Genomic DNA, 16895 nt, shown 5'->3' with positions numbered 1-16895 from the left:
GATGCGATTAGCAGCCAGTATGCAATCCTGTCCCCTAATTATGACACCCCTCACTACAGCCCCATCCGTGTTATATCACATGTGGGATGGAGAAACAGTAGCGATGATCGGTGACTCACTGGATCTGGACTGCAAATTATTTTAGCGAGATGAGTCAGAGGGTGATTAACGATACGCAAGAAGCACTCAGCAAAAAATGTGCTCACAGTTTAACACAATAGCACACAGGAACACAAGTAACAAGAGTTTTAGAATTGCAGGGAGATAGTTTCGGGTTAATTTGCTCAATAATCCCAGATAATACATTTACGACGATGAAACAAACATTCTAATTAAAAATGTGGAGACGATTATCTGAAAAAGTAAAGGCTGGTGACATTCAGAAAAAGTGTGTGATTCAACATTTTTGTCCTGGTGAATTTTTGATGTTTTAATTGAAAAATGAAATAACTAAAGGCCAATATTGGGACACTGGAAGAATTATTATTGCACGTCTAGCCAGGTAAAGTCAGACTCTTCAACTATATATATACACACTATGAAGATAATTTACTGTAGTGACCCTATAAGTAAAAATGTACTCGTCCCTACAGTTTAGTCTTAAGTAGGTTGTGGATATGTCTTCAGGAAATAGAAGGAGCCATGGCTATGCCCCGCTAACACAAGTAAAAGTGTGTGTTTGTGTGTCCACCACCATCTGCGGCCTGGTCACACTGCCAATTATTCCCTGCCAATGGCTCCCTTAAAGGGGTATTGTTGGGGCCATATTGAGACTCAGTAGATGCCCTTTAACAACATGGAGCATATAGACATCAGAGCTGCTCGCTTCTTCTGTTTGTGAAGCACTACTGAACTTTGGAGGTCACGTCTAAGCCTTGTATCAACATGAAAATCTGGATGTCATAATTTTTTGCCATTTTCCTTTCCATGCCCCTTTGTTCTGTCTCCTTTTGTGCATTCAAATCTCAGAGCGAGACAGACATGTCAAAGTTTCACGCAAATGTTTTTAATCTGATCAAAGAGATGAATACAAGCTTTCCAACATCTCAGTCCCCTCAATCCCTTTCTCGCACCACACTTTCCCAGACAGCTTTGACAGGGATTGTTTTGCTGAGAAATAGGCCCCAGAATCAGCTCTAATGCAGTCTTGGCTTGTAAACGTGATGGTGCAATAAACGCTTCTTTTTACTGTTGAGGGAACATTCATAGTCTTTCATTACGGGTGTTATGAAGAGTGGAAATATTGCATTGCTGCTGAGACGTAGCAGAATTTTGTTGCTAAGAGGGAGAAAGGTCCCAGGCCAGCCCAGGTTTAAGCCACACTATGGTAATGACCATCTGTTGGTAGTGCAGCAGTGCGGTAAACTAGCTCTGATAGACAAGGGGAGGCTAATATACATACAATCTGACACCTCAAATACTTGTGTGGACTATTAAGACAACGCTTCTGTTGTCAATGCTTGAGTAAACACAGTGAGGGGAGTAGAATGGGGTATTAATTGTGTGGCCTAATTATATCAGACAAAGCAGTCTGGATATGACATCATACTGTATGTGTTAAAGTCTCTCTAAGGAGAAATACAGGCCTGGTATTTTGTAGATGAAAATGCACCAAAATATGAAAATCAACCAAACACGATCAGTTCATTGACAAGGCAAAAACGGATTTACCTGTAACACAATGATTTGTATGGGCATGTCTCTGGATGTAGGAAGCAGCCGGAGGTTATAACAGTTAAAGTTCAAGGTATATATTTATACTTTGTTTTCTAGTATGTTTCATTGGTAGAAAACCCATGGCCACACTATATTTACATTTTATTTCTTTATCAGGTAGTAAGGGAAACATGAACCTCGCATTTATTTTCTTTAGAAACTGTAAACATTGAAAATACTAAAAAAGGCACATGGCAGGGAAAGTGTATTTGTATAGCACAATTCGCACACAAACACTAAAAGAGAAGAGTGCAGAATAAAAACCTTTCAGTCATATGTACAGCTTAACAGAGCCTGGATTTAAACATTGTCCAAGTAGAGGCCTGTCTCACATCTTCAGGAATATGCATAAAACTGAAACGCTGATTCTCCGTGTTTAGTCCTGACTCTGGGCACCAGCAGGAGGCCGGTCCCTGAAGTCCTCAGAGTGTGAGATGGTTCATGTGGCACTAACATGTCGGAGATGTACTTTGGTGCTTGTCCATGGAGAGACTATAAGACATGGACTTGAATATAAATATGAATATATAAATGAAAGGTGCTGATGTGATCTATTATGATGGTGTGATTTTCTCCCAAACACCTGGAGATCATGGGTCTGACAGCTGTCTAGATTTGACTATAACTGTATAGACTAATCCAAAATGTTACCACTACCACTTGCATAATTTACACTTGACACATTCCTCACACAGACGGTCTCAGCCAAATTTCAAAGTCATACTTCCTTCTGCAAATATAGATCACGCCCTCATTAATGAGTCAGCATAGCCATTTATTTTGCCAGTAAATTATTTTTAAAGCATAGTTTAATTAACCTATGAAAGAGAGGCGAGATGCCAACAATGTGGCTCTTACTAATTGAGGGATACACTACAATGCCAAATCCAACATAAATAGAATAAAATAAACATTTAAAGACTGAGTGTTTTTCAAATGCATCACACTTTGGCCCTTTGTGGTTGTAGTTGTATCATTAACCTTCATTTTCTTTTGGAGAGTTTGTTATGTTCTATGGAATTAATGAGTATGCTCCTCATTTATTTCAAATTAACAGTAGCCTTCTTGTTTCCTTCCCACTTTTGTTGGTGAATCTTGCTCTCCATCACAGAAGTCAGTTTTATTGCAGCGTTGCAACAATAACAATGAATTTAAAATCTGTGTTTACTCTCAGCAGTAATAAAAGGTCAAAGCTGTTATTTATTTATTTTTTCACTTCATCTTCTTCAGACTGCATCTCCACAGCAAATCCAGTTTTTATTCAGAGTTGAAACTGGGCCACTGCTTTACTCCCTTATCCATTCTAACACCTGGCAATACTCAGAAAAGTATATAACTGGAAATTGTCAAATTGTCATCCCGATTCTATTATACATGCAACTGGGGAGTGCTGATTTTAACAAAGGCGAATTTGCAGCAAAACAAATCTCACAAACAGCCGTGGAATAGTGTACAAATCAGACAAATTATGAGCGAGATAGTTGGAAATAAATTGAACTTGTCTCTGCAGCCAGCTCGAGTCTCCCTTCTTTCTCCATCTCTGTAAATATTCCCCTCTTCTTTCACTTCTGACAAGCACAATTATGCATGCATAATCACTGCTGTTACACAACTAAATGGGTTACTGGTACATGAATAATTTGGATGATGATTTCAAGTTCAACCCAGAAAAGTTGTCATTTTTGGCTACACTTCACCACTATGCCTTTTAAGAGTTTTGCGCAAATTTGAAAGCATCTCGACTGTACTTTTGACTGCACAGCTATCTGTAAAGTGCATGCATGTCTATCCATCCATTACTTATAGTGTTTACTTTTAAAAAGTGTCGGATTGTTTTTATTTTTTATTTTTACAAAGCAGGTAACATATAGAGATCTTTGTTTTGAGGCTCCACCAGACTTGACACTAATGAGGTGTCCAACTGCGGCAGACATTCTGAAAAAAGTGCGTCCTTTATCCTTATTTTAGACACGTGTCAGAAAGGCAGTTATGAAAACCACACACACGCACACACACACACACACACACACAGTTGTAGATTTTGATTGTAGGTGTGCAGGTCCTCTCCCTTTGCAGTGTGTAATTAGCAGTGCCATCTGTATGCTGTGGGCTGTCAGGGACTCAGAGGTGAGAGCGGCACAGGAGGAGCACGCCTGTCCATCCTCATTTACACTCAAATCATTACTTCAGCCTATTCATAGACACTTTTTTCTTCATTACTCAGCTGCTCGCTTTAGCCTGGAAATGCTCCACCAGATTAAGCCATCAAACCCCAAACTAGACCGTTTCACTTTTATGTTTCCTGATTTAATATAGGGCTGCATATTGAGCTAAAATTGTGTTCATGAAACTGATAAAAACGTGATCATGTCGTACCTTGGTGAACATCTTTAAAACCTGCACAACAGCTGCAGTTGCATGTCCTCTCATGTGTCTGTGCATCTAGTTTTCAGAGGTAAACAAGACTCTCATAGCTTAAAATGCCATTTCCACTAGCCCCATGTTAGAGTCTGATGCCAGTTTATTTTTCAGACTTTTTCTAATAACCAATAAATGAATGTAGATGGTTTATTTTATTTCACAAAGTGCATTGTGACAATAATTATTTCCTTTTAGAGGCACCCACACCAAACCTATTATTAGGATTACATTAAACCCCTGTTGTTGTTTTTTTTCATTTTCGTTGTGTTTATTGCACTGAAAAACATGCGTCTTTACTCTGAGCGAGCTTGTAATGCCATAAACCTGACTCTTTTGTTATAATCTTCATCAGTATGGCATAAAAAGGATCCATCTCCATGTCGCGACATATTGTTTTAACTTTGTTTCAATAAAAACATGACGATGACATGCCACCTCCAGAAAGTTACGTACTGAAACTGGGACAAGACACAATTTGATACTGAAAAATTGGCTGGATCAGGTATCGGTTCCATGATATCGGTTAAGTCGATATCCTGCTTGGGTCTTAAATTGGATATAATCAGGTATTTCCAGGCTGATTTTGCCCTAGAATTCCCCATAATGTTTGAACTTTTATTCACGTGAAGGTGTTCAGCCATTTGCAGGATAAATAACGGCTACATAACACAGTTGGATCTCTTGTGTAATAAATTAACTCTGTTTTAAGGAAACGCGTGCCACTTTCTGTCCCTACACTGGTATTGGTTAAAAATAAATATCAGCAGATGGCCAAAAGTATCGATATCGGTATCAGAACAAAAAAAAGCTGGACCGCTGCATCCCTACAGTTTTGTATTCATTTTACTCATATTTTGGTGGTTATACCAGTGTTTTGGGACTACAGCATCTCAACGAGGTAAAACTCACCAACACCTGTTCCTTTTTTATCCAAGCCAAATGTAAACACATGGGGGAAAAATACATTTAAGATTTTGTGTTTGTGAACATCCTCATGTATAAGGCTGTCTTTACTTATTTAGCACATCTTAGAATTTAATTTCTTAATCAAAATTCCCATCCCCCCAATTATTCCTATGCCTTCTCCCTCCCTTAAGCCCTGGGCCAGCAGAGCCGGCCTCAGAGGAGAGGAGCGGTCCTAAATGACGAGCTTGTTAACGGGCTTTGTGATAATACTGCTAATTAGCTCCTGTATCACCTTGAGCCACCAGATAAAACAGTCACTAAGAGAGATGGCTGAAAACTTCACTGAGGATGTGTGTTCTCCTTCTATTATCAGTGACAGATAGCTGCAATACAAAAGGAAATGGAACTTTTCCATATCGTATAATACGCAGTTGAGAAAATGGCATGCCTCTTTTGTAATGATTCAATTTCCTCAGCAGTATGTAATATTTAAAATCTATATTTCTATATTTAAACCCAATGCACCGTTCTTGTTAAGGCTGGTGAATCAATTGGCTTGAAAAAAAAAGGACTTGTCACATAGTTAACCTGTTTCTAATCAATAAACTATGAAAACGTAGAGGTCAGAAGGTTTAGAAGCCATGAATTTCAAAGCATATAATTGGCTGCCGGAGAAATCCATTGGACCTCCCATTGGTTGGTGTGAGCTGTTAATGAGCCTGGGCTTGTCCACTTTACTCTCTGGGATTATTGCAGCGTTTAATATTGACATCAGCTGTGCTAATTACCGTCTGTTAATTACTGTATACATAATTGAAAGTATAAACTATATTCCAGCTGGTGTGATTAAGGAAGATTAATTAATGCATTAATTGATTTATCTAATTGTCTTGTCAATGGAAGATATCTTTGGAGAATTGTGCAGTCTGTGCGTTGGTAGCAAAGATTTACAGATTAAAATGCATGTGTGGTGTGCAAATGAAAACCATAAATAATAAAAAATAAAATAAAAAAAAAAATAAAAAATAATAAAAAAATAATAAAAATGATAAAATAATACAAACATAATAAAAAATATAATAACAATAACAATAATAATAATAATGTCTGTATCATTTGTTACCATTGTTACCTAGAATCACATCCGCAGATTATTATGTTTTCTTGCCAATTACTAACACTTCCTAAAACTTTCATCCAACTATTACGACTGGAGTTTTCTTGCCCACAGAAAACAAACCAACAAACTCCAGGCAAAAACAAAAACCTGAGGTAAACCTGTCCACATCAGCTGGGCACGTATTAAAGCACATCTAGATGCTTAAGTGTTATCCCATCTCCTCTTGTACTGGCTCCTAATTGGGACGTATGCTTTATCATAGTGCTCTTTCATCAATGAGACTCCACACAGCATCCTTCCCAACCAGAGGGATTTTATGTGCAAAAAGCCAAAAACACAGAAACAGTGGAAGTCACACAAATGAGCCGAATGGAAGCACATATCTGAGCGCGAGACAAACCTTTGTTCTAAAAAGAGAAAAAAGATGAAACCCTTCTCCGCCTGGGATCTGGGTCACCGCTCTGTGTAGCAGCGCCCGAGCCGAGGAGAAACACTGCACGATGTAATGACTGTATGCATGTCTAGATAGGGTGTAGCCAGCTCCCCCTATACACGAGTAATACGCAAACAGCAATCAACGTGAAAATACAGTCACGCAGAGAGCTGGCCGTGATAGACTTGATAGGAGTCAATGAGGCGAGGAGCCATATCAAGGTCTGATGTACTGGGCTATGATGGAGGTCAACAGCAGCACTGGTAATCTAATGTAGACTGGTTCACTCACTGTCTGTACTGTACTGGAATGCAGAAAGTCAACAAATACACAGCGATAATGTCATTTTTTTGCATTTTTCTTCAAAATTGTAACGTGACTTGACTTTAGAAGAGTACTATTTTCCCTGTGTTTCAGATTTGTGTTGTTTTCTGTATATAATAGCGTCTAATTCCGATGAGGTTCATTTGGTCTCCTATATCATACTTTATAAACAACTCCTCACTCGAGTGGCAGAGTGGAATATCAAAACGTGCCCATGGGACTATAAACCGACGAAGGCCCCTTTATACACTCACACACCGGGGAAATTTATGTTTGCATTAATTTGAAGAAAGAGTTTACCCAGAGGCAGAGCATAAATTAATATAAAAAATGTATTTGGCTTTGAGTCAATAACTGTCAGATCTATCTCAGGACAAGTTTCATGGAACCCTTTATAGAACTGTACCACTGTATCACTTCCATCCCAGCAGCGGATACTCCAAATTATAATATGACACGAGAGGAGAAAGTCAGGTTTAAGGGTGGGAAATATGCCACAAAGTTCACATCAACATTTTTAGATATCCCAATTTTATTTTATTTTACTGCTTTACAGAGGTAACTTAACCCATCTGCGTCTTCTGAGGATTCATACACAACAGGGGGGAACAAAAGGAGCACAGAATTGGACCCTCTTCCTATTAATTTATATTAGATCTCCCACATGTTAGAGCCACATGAACCATCTCGCATTCTGAGGACTTCAGGGACTGGGCTCCTGCTGGTGCCCAGAGTCAGGACTAAACATGGAGAATCAGAATCAGCGTTTCAGTTTTCTGCAGCTAAAACCTGGAACAGTCTTCCTGAAGATGTGAGACAGGCCTCTACTTTGACAATGTTAAAATCCAGGCTCAAACGGTTCTGTTTAGCTGTGTATATGACTGAAATGGCTTTTCTTCTGCACTCTTCTCTTTTAATTTTATGATTATTTATGTTTTGATTTGTTGTATTGTGATTTTAATGTCTTTCTTATTCTGTAAAGCACTTTGAATTACTTTGTGTGCTATACAAATAAACTTGACTTGCCTGGAGGGAGGCCCATGTGAGGCTTCTTGCCCCGGGCCCCCAAATTTCTGTCGACGGGCCTGCTGTGAGCGATTAAATACATCTACCTGTTGCGCACTAAGAAAATGACAAAAGGCAGGTCAATAGGAAAAGGTGGGAATCGTGATTTAGTCAAAATACCATATCATCAGCGGACTCAGACTGCAATTTTTATATTAGTTATGGTATTCCCCAGCCCTAGTGACGTCTTTTTCATGTTTTTTCTTGTGCAGGTCACTACCCTTGCGTTCACATGCTCAGTTCTCCCTTTGCACGTAAACACATCCGGTCACATCAACAGCTGCAAGCACACAAACACAAAAGCCCCTTCTCTTCCTGTATTACAGAAAGAAAAAAAACAAACATTTGATTGACATTAGCGCGGAAACTGTAGATCTAATTTTCTCGGCTTGGTGGAGAGGAACAGCAACGGAAAACGCGGCAAATCGGCCTGTCAGTCAAAGAGGCGCTACCTGGCCCTGCTCCGCCACTGTGAGCTCGCGGTCCCCCCCCCCCCCCCCGAGCGGCGGTTACAGCTGGAGGACGGCAGCGCAACAAGAACACGGTCATGGCGTTGATGCAGAAAAGATTATTCCAGGAGATGTTATCACAAATACATTTCTTTAATTGAGCAAATGATAAGGAGCTACTTTTCAAACACATGAGAGAGAATACACAGGAAAAGCTTAATTAAGTCATCTAATTTTATCAGTGTACAAGAACAAACAATGCGCTGCTATGCTCAAGTTTGTGATGTGTTCAGATAGCATTCACTACACCAGCGTTTGGCGCCAAATGGCCTGTCAAAATAATACGTTTTGATGCGTTTCGTGACATATTTTTATGGAAAACATCACGATAAATGAAAAGTATTTTATTCGCCTGACACAATAACGCAGAATAACCCCTGTAAACGCTTTTCCAAATGAGTCATAAATGAACAGCACAAATAAACCGTTAGTTACCATCAATAATGAGTCATATATGTTAATTTCTCAACCTTCTACAACTTCAGTGTGAAAATATGTGCACGGCTTTCACATAGTAATTATCATGACAGGCGTATAAATGCAATTAAAGCTTCTTTTTTTTTCATAATAATGGTAGTACAAATGGTGCCTTTTACAAGTATCCATGTTTTCAAATTCATTCATTCATTTCAATTAAAGAAAAGGCAAGACATGTTCTTTATTATGCACCCAGGGTGATCAGAACAACCAGAAAAATATTGTATTTTGCACCATTCTGGATTATTTGGAAAAAACTGACCTACAAAGATATATGGGTACTTGACGTGACGCCTATTGGCATTATCACTTTAAATCACTTTTTCAATGTTTTTCTTTCTCCAAAATACAACTAAACTGTGCACAAATATGTATCATATAAATCATACTTCGTTTCAGAAAAGAGTTTCCCGTCATTTCTTTGTATTTTAACAAAAAGACACTAAAATGTCCTGTGGTGTGACTGCATCAACTGTCTGTAACACACAACGATGTTAAAGGGGTTGGCATAAAGGTAACCATGGCTACATAATTTAATACAATTGCACCTTTATCACTACTTTAAATCTAAAAAAAGATTTGAGCAGTTTCATGCTGTAATCCAGAGAGTGTCCCGCAGTGTGGCATGAAAAATCACGTATTTAAAAGGACATTTACACAAAAACGAGGAGAAGCTCAGTTGATATTTCTGTACCAGGAAGAGCTCTGGGATTAGGTGTGTCTGTGTAATCCCTCACTCGTCCAGGTAGGATCCATAGCACAGGAAAGGGAAGGATATCTGAAAAGAGGAGCTAACTACACTGAAACTAACACACCTGTTTGTTTGAAGTTTCTGTTTGTTGGCTAAGTCTATTGAATTACAAGTGTGACCTGTGCCTGAGTCATATTTTGCATAATGGTTCAGGCCCTTGATGGGCGCTCTCTCACCTTTTAGCATTCTATCACTGTTGTTCTTCTTGTTTTGATTTAGGCCTGAGGATGGAGTTATAAAAAGGAGATAGATGATGTCAAAGGCCCCCATTTCTGTTCAAAGATGGATTGTCTTTCCTAACAAAAAGTGCCTCTTTAACTCTCCTCTCAAACCATTTCTTTTGTTTGGGTAAGATTTGTACCTCACTGTTCAATTGAATTTTTCTTGTGTCCTGGATTAGGGGTCAAATTTAATAACTATGATATTCTTATTTTTGTAAAAATCCTGTTTTTGAAAAACTTTGAACATGCACCAGTTTGATGTTCTGCAGTGTGACAGCTGGATTTTTTAAAATACCATATCTAATTGTTAAAATTATATTCTTTACAATATGACAGTTAAATAATTATTAAACTGGCACTATACACATATTAAGTCATTTATTTAAATTTTGAACATGGCAAACTTGTATTGAATATAGAACTGATTTGTTTTTGAATATTTTTGTATATTGATACAAAGGCGTCACACCACAGGACAGAAAAAATTTATTACAACTGCAAACGTGAAATACACATTTAAACATATATGAGACGTATACATGCAGTTTAATTCTCCTTGTTTTTGCTTTTTTCTTTCTAGATCTATAGATAGAAAAGAGCTTAAAACATGTATTTGCTGATTGTATCTATATAAAGCTGTAGATTGGGTTGCCATGACATGAGGTTATCGTCATCAGATTTAGGTTAAGATCGTCAGATGTTTCTTAATCTAAACAATTCTCCAGGGTTTAAACAAGGTGTAGCCGATCAATTTGCCTGCTTATAGGAGGTTCTTGGGCAGGAGGAAGGAGCGCTGGGAGGCAAAGAATAAGATCTCAAAGCCAGGTATCTGCTGCATCTCCTCGAATGAGGTAGGTGTCATATATTGTGTTATCAGCGGTGTAGGACCGCGCCACACATCTGATATCTGTGTTTTATCATGAGCATAAACAAAGGGCTCTTTGAACTATAAAATAATGGCCCTGGGGTAAGAAGAGCCATCCAAGCGCCTCTTTCACTCCATCCGTTATTGCTCTGTGGTTGTCAACGTGAAGAGGGCTGCAGACGCTGACAGTGATCCTTATCGTGTCTCATTTGTCCAGTTCAGCCTAAGAGCCTTTTGTCACTGCTGACCACAGGTGAAGGACATCGGCTCTGGTTCTATAGGCCTTTTATTATCCTCCTCTAATGCCTGATTCTTTTTAACCCGTGAATAAAAAGTTGGTCCGGTTTTATGAAGGGGATACTATGCTTAGAAAATCAAAATACACATATAGAGTAAACATGCAGCTAAGGTAAAGGTTAAAAAAAAATACATGTATTTCTAATTCAACACAATAATATTTAGGAACTGTATTTTAAAGCTGCAACTAACAATTATTTTGGTAGCCGAGTAGTCTTTAGTCCGAGTAGTTTTTTTTATTAAAACGCAATTATTTCTTTTGCACAGAATCATTATGTTGTGTGGATCATTATACAATTTTGACATTTTAAAACGCAAAATATTAATCTAAAATGACTTTTAAAAAAACATGTTCGCTGAGTTCCACGTTAGAAAACTGTGGTGAAAATGGGAGCTGACGTTGCCATAAATGTCATCACAATAGAAGAGAATATTTATTTATTAAAGATTATTCCGATGAATCGTAAATATACCTGATGCAATACATTTCTTGTTCCTAGTCTTATAGATGGAACTTGCCATTCATCCATTAGTATGTCCATTGTAGCAAAACAAACATGGCTTCCATCACTAGATTTAAATATATTACCTAAATATCCTCACGTTGGATTTACAAAATGACAGTTTTTCCTGCTGTATTCCTATCCCTCTTCTGATAGTTGTGCTTGTGCTGTTTCTTCAGGAAGTTGCGTGATCAGTAGAAGGAGCCTTACCTTGGCGTGTAGTGGCATCTCCTTGACTCGTGCTTTCATTAACCTCCCAGTGAGCTCCATCAGAGACAGGGGAACGTGCGACCATAATATCCCAATGACGACACACGGGTCAGGACCCCACTGATCCTGTGAGGGGGGACACATCTCATTAAGAGAGAAAGCCTTCGAGACACTCCACCAATTTGACTTGCCCTCTGTTCTCAGGAACCAATTAAAACATTAGGCTAAACTCTCATAGGGCTTAGCGATACGCAGCTCAGACACGTTGTATAAGACACACAAAAAACAACCAAACTGCTAAGATCTTACTCAGGATCTCAATAAGTGACTCATAATGTCCTGCCCTCGTCCTTCGGCGGAGTAATTACTTCACCTGTGTTCAATCACACTATTAGCCAACAGCCATTGTCTTCTAATGACGCCGAGATCGTTTTCCATTATGTCTAAAAGGAACACAGTGTGTCACAGCCATAACGTATTGATAAAGTGTTAGGGGATAGTTATGTATGTGTAAATTAAATACGAGCTACAAGAAAGAGTACAGGGCTTGGAAAATTTGCTGTGGAGGCCATTATGTCACTGGTACATTTTTGTTTCTTATGCTTTCAATGTATGTATTCTTTAAGCAAAATTAGACCATTAACCATAGACTGGATAAAGAAGAGGACTAAGTGAGTGTGACGTCACCCATAGCGTATCATAGCAACCAAAGAGCCAATCTGGAGCAAGGCTATAGACGTCCCTTCCTACTGTGTTGCTAAGCGCCCACTTAGCTCCACTGCCAATCAAACCACAACAGCGAAACAAAAATACCAGGATCGTGTAGAGCGGGTCAATATGAACATTTTAAGACCGAAATGACGAGTCTGAAAGCAGCAATTACAGAGAGAGAGGCGTAAAGTGAATTGGAGCCGGAGTCGATGGAGCCAGAAGTGCGCCCATGATCACTTCCTATTTGGCGGCTAGGAGGTTAGCCATGTCCATTTATAGATACCGTCTATGCCGCAAACCCATTTATATTATGAAATTGTATTAAGCATTTTGTGTGTGTGTGTTTTTTAATCATAACGGACTTGATGCTCTACAGATTTGAACTTAATGTCTTTGCTATTACTCTAAAGTTACGCTGAAACATTTAAGAACAATAATGATCGCATCAGACTTAAGATAGCGCTTTTTGGACACTCGAAGATGCTTTACAAACAATAAGAAAACGACAACTGTGGAAAATCGTGGGGAGGAATGCCAGATTAAGAGGATGAGGGTGGCAGCAGCGAAGTTTGAATCACGTGAAACATACCTTATAATTCCATACGTTCTTATTCAACACAAAGCAGACAGATGGTGACAAATAATTTATGCACCAACTCTTGGATGTGTTCTTTGATGCATTCAGCCTTTCTCCTCCTCCTTGTATCTCTCAAGTTGGTAATCATCTCCATCTTCATCACTCACCTGTGCAAAATGAGACAATTAGCTACAGAATATAAGGCACTTAATCAGCCCCACCAAACATTTTGTACAGATTCTGCTATGCACCACCCGCTGCTTAAAATGAGCAAATAATTTAACATAACACAAATAGTGGAGTTTATTCTGCGGGTTGCTACAAAGGATCCACATGCATTCTTCTATACTGCACAACAAATATAGCATTCAAATATCAGTGCTAACCTAATTTTAGACTTGCAAAATCTCTGTGTGCATTCCCCCACAGTGTAAGATTTGATTGTGTTCTGATAAACTGTGCTTCCAGGCCAGCGCGGAGCCTCCACCGCTTCATACTGCGCTAATTAAGCACAGAGTCTGTCCATAACTGAATTTCACTTTATGAAATTTCAGGGTAATGTTGGCTTCTGTGTACACTGGCACTCAATCTTCCCTCTTATCTGTATCTCCACAATTACATGCAAATCACAGAGAAATTTTTCCTTTACAAATCAACAACCATGAAATGATCAAATGAAAAATACAAATGGCAAGCATTTTTTGGGGTAAATTTCCTGCACTTGAGAATGGACATTTATTTATGTGTCACAACAATATTTACAACCATCAGGAAACACTTTTGACAGAGTTCGGGTAAAGCTACATTTTAGGATCACCTCTGGCTATCCGCCCTCCTCTTTGGTGCAGTGATTGACAGCAGATGAGTAGAGATATGCTGAGTCCGCACACTGTCTCCTATAGCGATGTCACCCGGAGGTCATGTGATGACAGTGCAGAGTAGTGGGTCGACACCCCTGACCCTGTCGCTGAATAAACAGAGGGCCAGCGATGATATGGGGAATGACTTATTGCTGGGCTGTCGGCACCTACAAAATAAAAGCACTTGACTGTAGCAACATATTAAACACTTCAAGGCTAAATGTGGAAACAGATGATACTCCATTATTCGAGCTGTTACACAACACTGAATGTCCCACTGGAGGTCACCGGTCCACTCACCCTAGACCTCATGGGAGAGATGAGGCTGGCCACTGTCCAGTGCTGGGAGGCAGACTGGCGGTACAGCGCTAGTTTTAGTGCCAAAACATGTCTTTGTCCGGGCTTTTAACAACTACAGATCAGCGCTCCAGACACTGAGCGCTTGGCTGACCCACTCCTTTGTGACCCTTCAACCTGAGACACCAATATGTGAATTTGTCTTCCACAGAGAGTGGACTTGATGTTTTAGAGCAAAAATACTTAAAAGAGCAAACATTCACCCCCACTATTCTTTGAAATACAAACACTAGATAAATCACAGAGTGCATCCTTTACCAGTTTATATATTATATTATCGAATACAAGTTGGATACAAGACCTAGCAGAAACTAAATGCACATCCACATAAAAGCGATGTTTTTACTGAGAAATTCTGTTTGTGTAACTGACACCATTTCCTGTGATAACATGCATACTGACAGAAACCTATGCAAACATATGAGCCGTGTTCACAACCATAGCCATACACGCCATACAATACACTCCCCCTTGGCAATCTATGACCCAAATCTTATGAACTCATCCTTCTTCACTTCTGCTTCTTTTTTCTCTGAGCCCGTGTTCCTTCTTCCTAGCAGCCAAGAAGGAGCTTTGTGATGTAATGGCACCTTATAACTGATAATTTAAAAAAAACATAACATCCCTATTTCCCTGGGGATACAAAGTCTTTGTTATGTTACGTGCTGTAAGGCAGAACAGGTGTTGAGGAGGGCAACTTGCTGCTGGGGCTACAGAGGGTTAAGTGCTGGCTCTGACCCCTGCTGATGGGCCTGCTGGGTCTATAATGCCACCCATAGACCAGGAGTGTGTATGCATTGGGAATACCAAAGAGGAGCTGCTAGTGTGTGTGCATGGGGATTTCAGGGCAGAAGCAAAGAGCTGGGATTTTTCAAAGGAAGTCTTGTGAGAGTTGCCATATGCTTAATAAGCCCTTTCACGCCTGCGCTCTTTACCATAAGCCGTCAGAGGATGATACTCAAAGAATGAGCGAGAATGACTGGCGCTTTAGACGTTTTCGCTTCGAGGGACGGTTGAAGATATATGCCTTATTTTTAACTTATGCAAGACACTGGAAAGAAAGGTTTTATTCCCATTTTGGTAGAGTTGGTGCTTTTGTAGAACTGTAATACTTGCACACACCAAAACAAATCAATTGTCCTCACATGAAAACTTTACAAATGATGATTGTGGTTGGCAACTGAAATGTATTGAGAAAGAAAATAAAAATCCTGTCCTGGTCTACTCACCCTGTGCCGCACTTAAAACACCTTACTTAAATCGGAGCCATCTTACAAACAAATAAACATTAAATCACGTTTTTAAGCTTTCTTTCGTTCAAATTTTCTTTCGTTTCAAACTTTGAAGAAGTGAGCACCAACGACACAGACAAGACCCCAGTTGTTGTTTTTTATCCTTTTACTTTACAGTGTATTGAAAGTAAACTTATGAGCCACACAACGATGCCATTCCTCAACAACAAAGAGCGGCCATCTTTAATTCTGGCCTCGGGTGGGGAAGGGGGTGGAGAAAGCAAGAACAGAACAATGAAAAGGTCAGCTTAGATCTACACTCTGCCCTTACATAAGAACACAACCTCTTCAGTGACAAAGCTCTAATCTGCTCCTCAGCCTTTGTGGAAATGAATCTATTAAAATGTGCTAGTCTGTGATGAAGTAAGGAGACAAGCAACAGCCAGATAATGCACTCCCTCACAGTGTTGCGAGGTTACTAATATCCACTGCAGGCCAGCGCTGATAAATGAGATCCAGGCGTTATGCAGAGGTGTATTGAGCGCGAGGGAAGACAGAGAAAAAGGGGGCAGAGAATAGAAGGAGGCAGCTGGGTGATTAAGCAAAGGCCCTGCTCGTGGTTATTCAAATGTCTATTGTCACACCAGCAGGCTACACTGTTCACCATGTTGCATATCATTTCTATGATGGGGATCTACACAGTCCAGGGCAAGTCTTTGTGCATTCATAGTGTCACATTTTCAGTTAAAGACGCTCTTATAGCAGTATTTTGTCACTACAATGACAGTCATACATCATGCCTATTTGTTACTTAACCAAGGAAATTAATTTATGTTATTGACTAGTAGTTAATTATATTTCAGAGAAAGAACAAGCACTTTTGATTTCAACTTGTGGATTGATACCAAGCCGTACAATATAAAACCAACTATAATTAATAGTTTATCATATTTTTATGTCAAAATGTGAATTATTTTGAATTTGCTTTTATTTAATTTTAGGTTTAAGTTTGATCACACTCTTCATACTTAATATGCCACATGTATTTAAGTGAGCCACTGTCATTTCATTCTCAGGGGAATATTTCATGTATTTTTTATTTTTATATTCATCAACAGAGGAAATGTGTTGGTCAGGTTTAGGCTTGAAACACTATTTTAACTTCAGTTGAAGTTGCATAAAGGATGGTCTCCCTGATGTATTCGACCAACTGAACAGTGAGCTACATTTTTAACATCTTATCCAAAACGGGCCAGTCAATGTGTGTGTCAGCCCTGAACATGGACAAATGAAAAGGCTGCATCAGACGCACAGAACAACAGTCACAAACAACCCAGGAA

General features: G+C 39.2%; 1 protein-coding gene across 2 annotated transcripts in view; it reads right to left on the bottom strand.

Moving 5' to 3' along the window:
- il1rapl1a (interleukin 1 receptor accessory protein-like 1a) overlaps positions 1 to 14129 on the bottom strand; it is a 215128-nt gene extending 200999 nt beyond the window's left edge. For both annotated transcript variants that reach the window (XM_055230656.1, XM_055230657.1), the window contains exons 1-3: positions 13924 to 14129; positions 13183 to 13273; positions 11819 to 11944 (exon numbers count right to left, since the gene is read on the bottom strand). In XM_055230656.1, the coding sequence (XP_055086631.1) occupies positions 11819 to 11903 (85 nt within the window). In that variant the 5' untranslated portion in view covers positions 11904 to 11944; positions 13183 to 13273; positions 13924 to 14129. The remainder of the gene's footprint in view (positions 1 to 11818; positions 11945 to 13182; positions 13274 to 13923) is intronic.
- Between the last annotated feature and the right edge of the window lie 2766 nt (positions 14130 to 16895).

The sequence above is a fragment of the Periophthalmus magnuspinnatus genome, chromosome 21, assembly GCF_009829125.3.
Source record: "Periophthalmus magnuspinnatus isolate fPerMag1 chromosome 21, fPerMag1.2.pri, whole genome shotgun sequence".
Classification (NCBI taxonomy): domain Eukaryota; kingdom Metazoa; phylum Chordata; class Actinopteri; order Gobiiformes; family Gobiidae; genus Periophthalmus; species Periophthalmus magnuspinnatus.
This window is presented reverse-complemented; position numbering and strand designations above follow the sequence as displayed.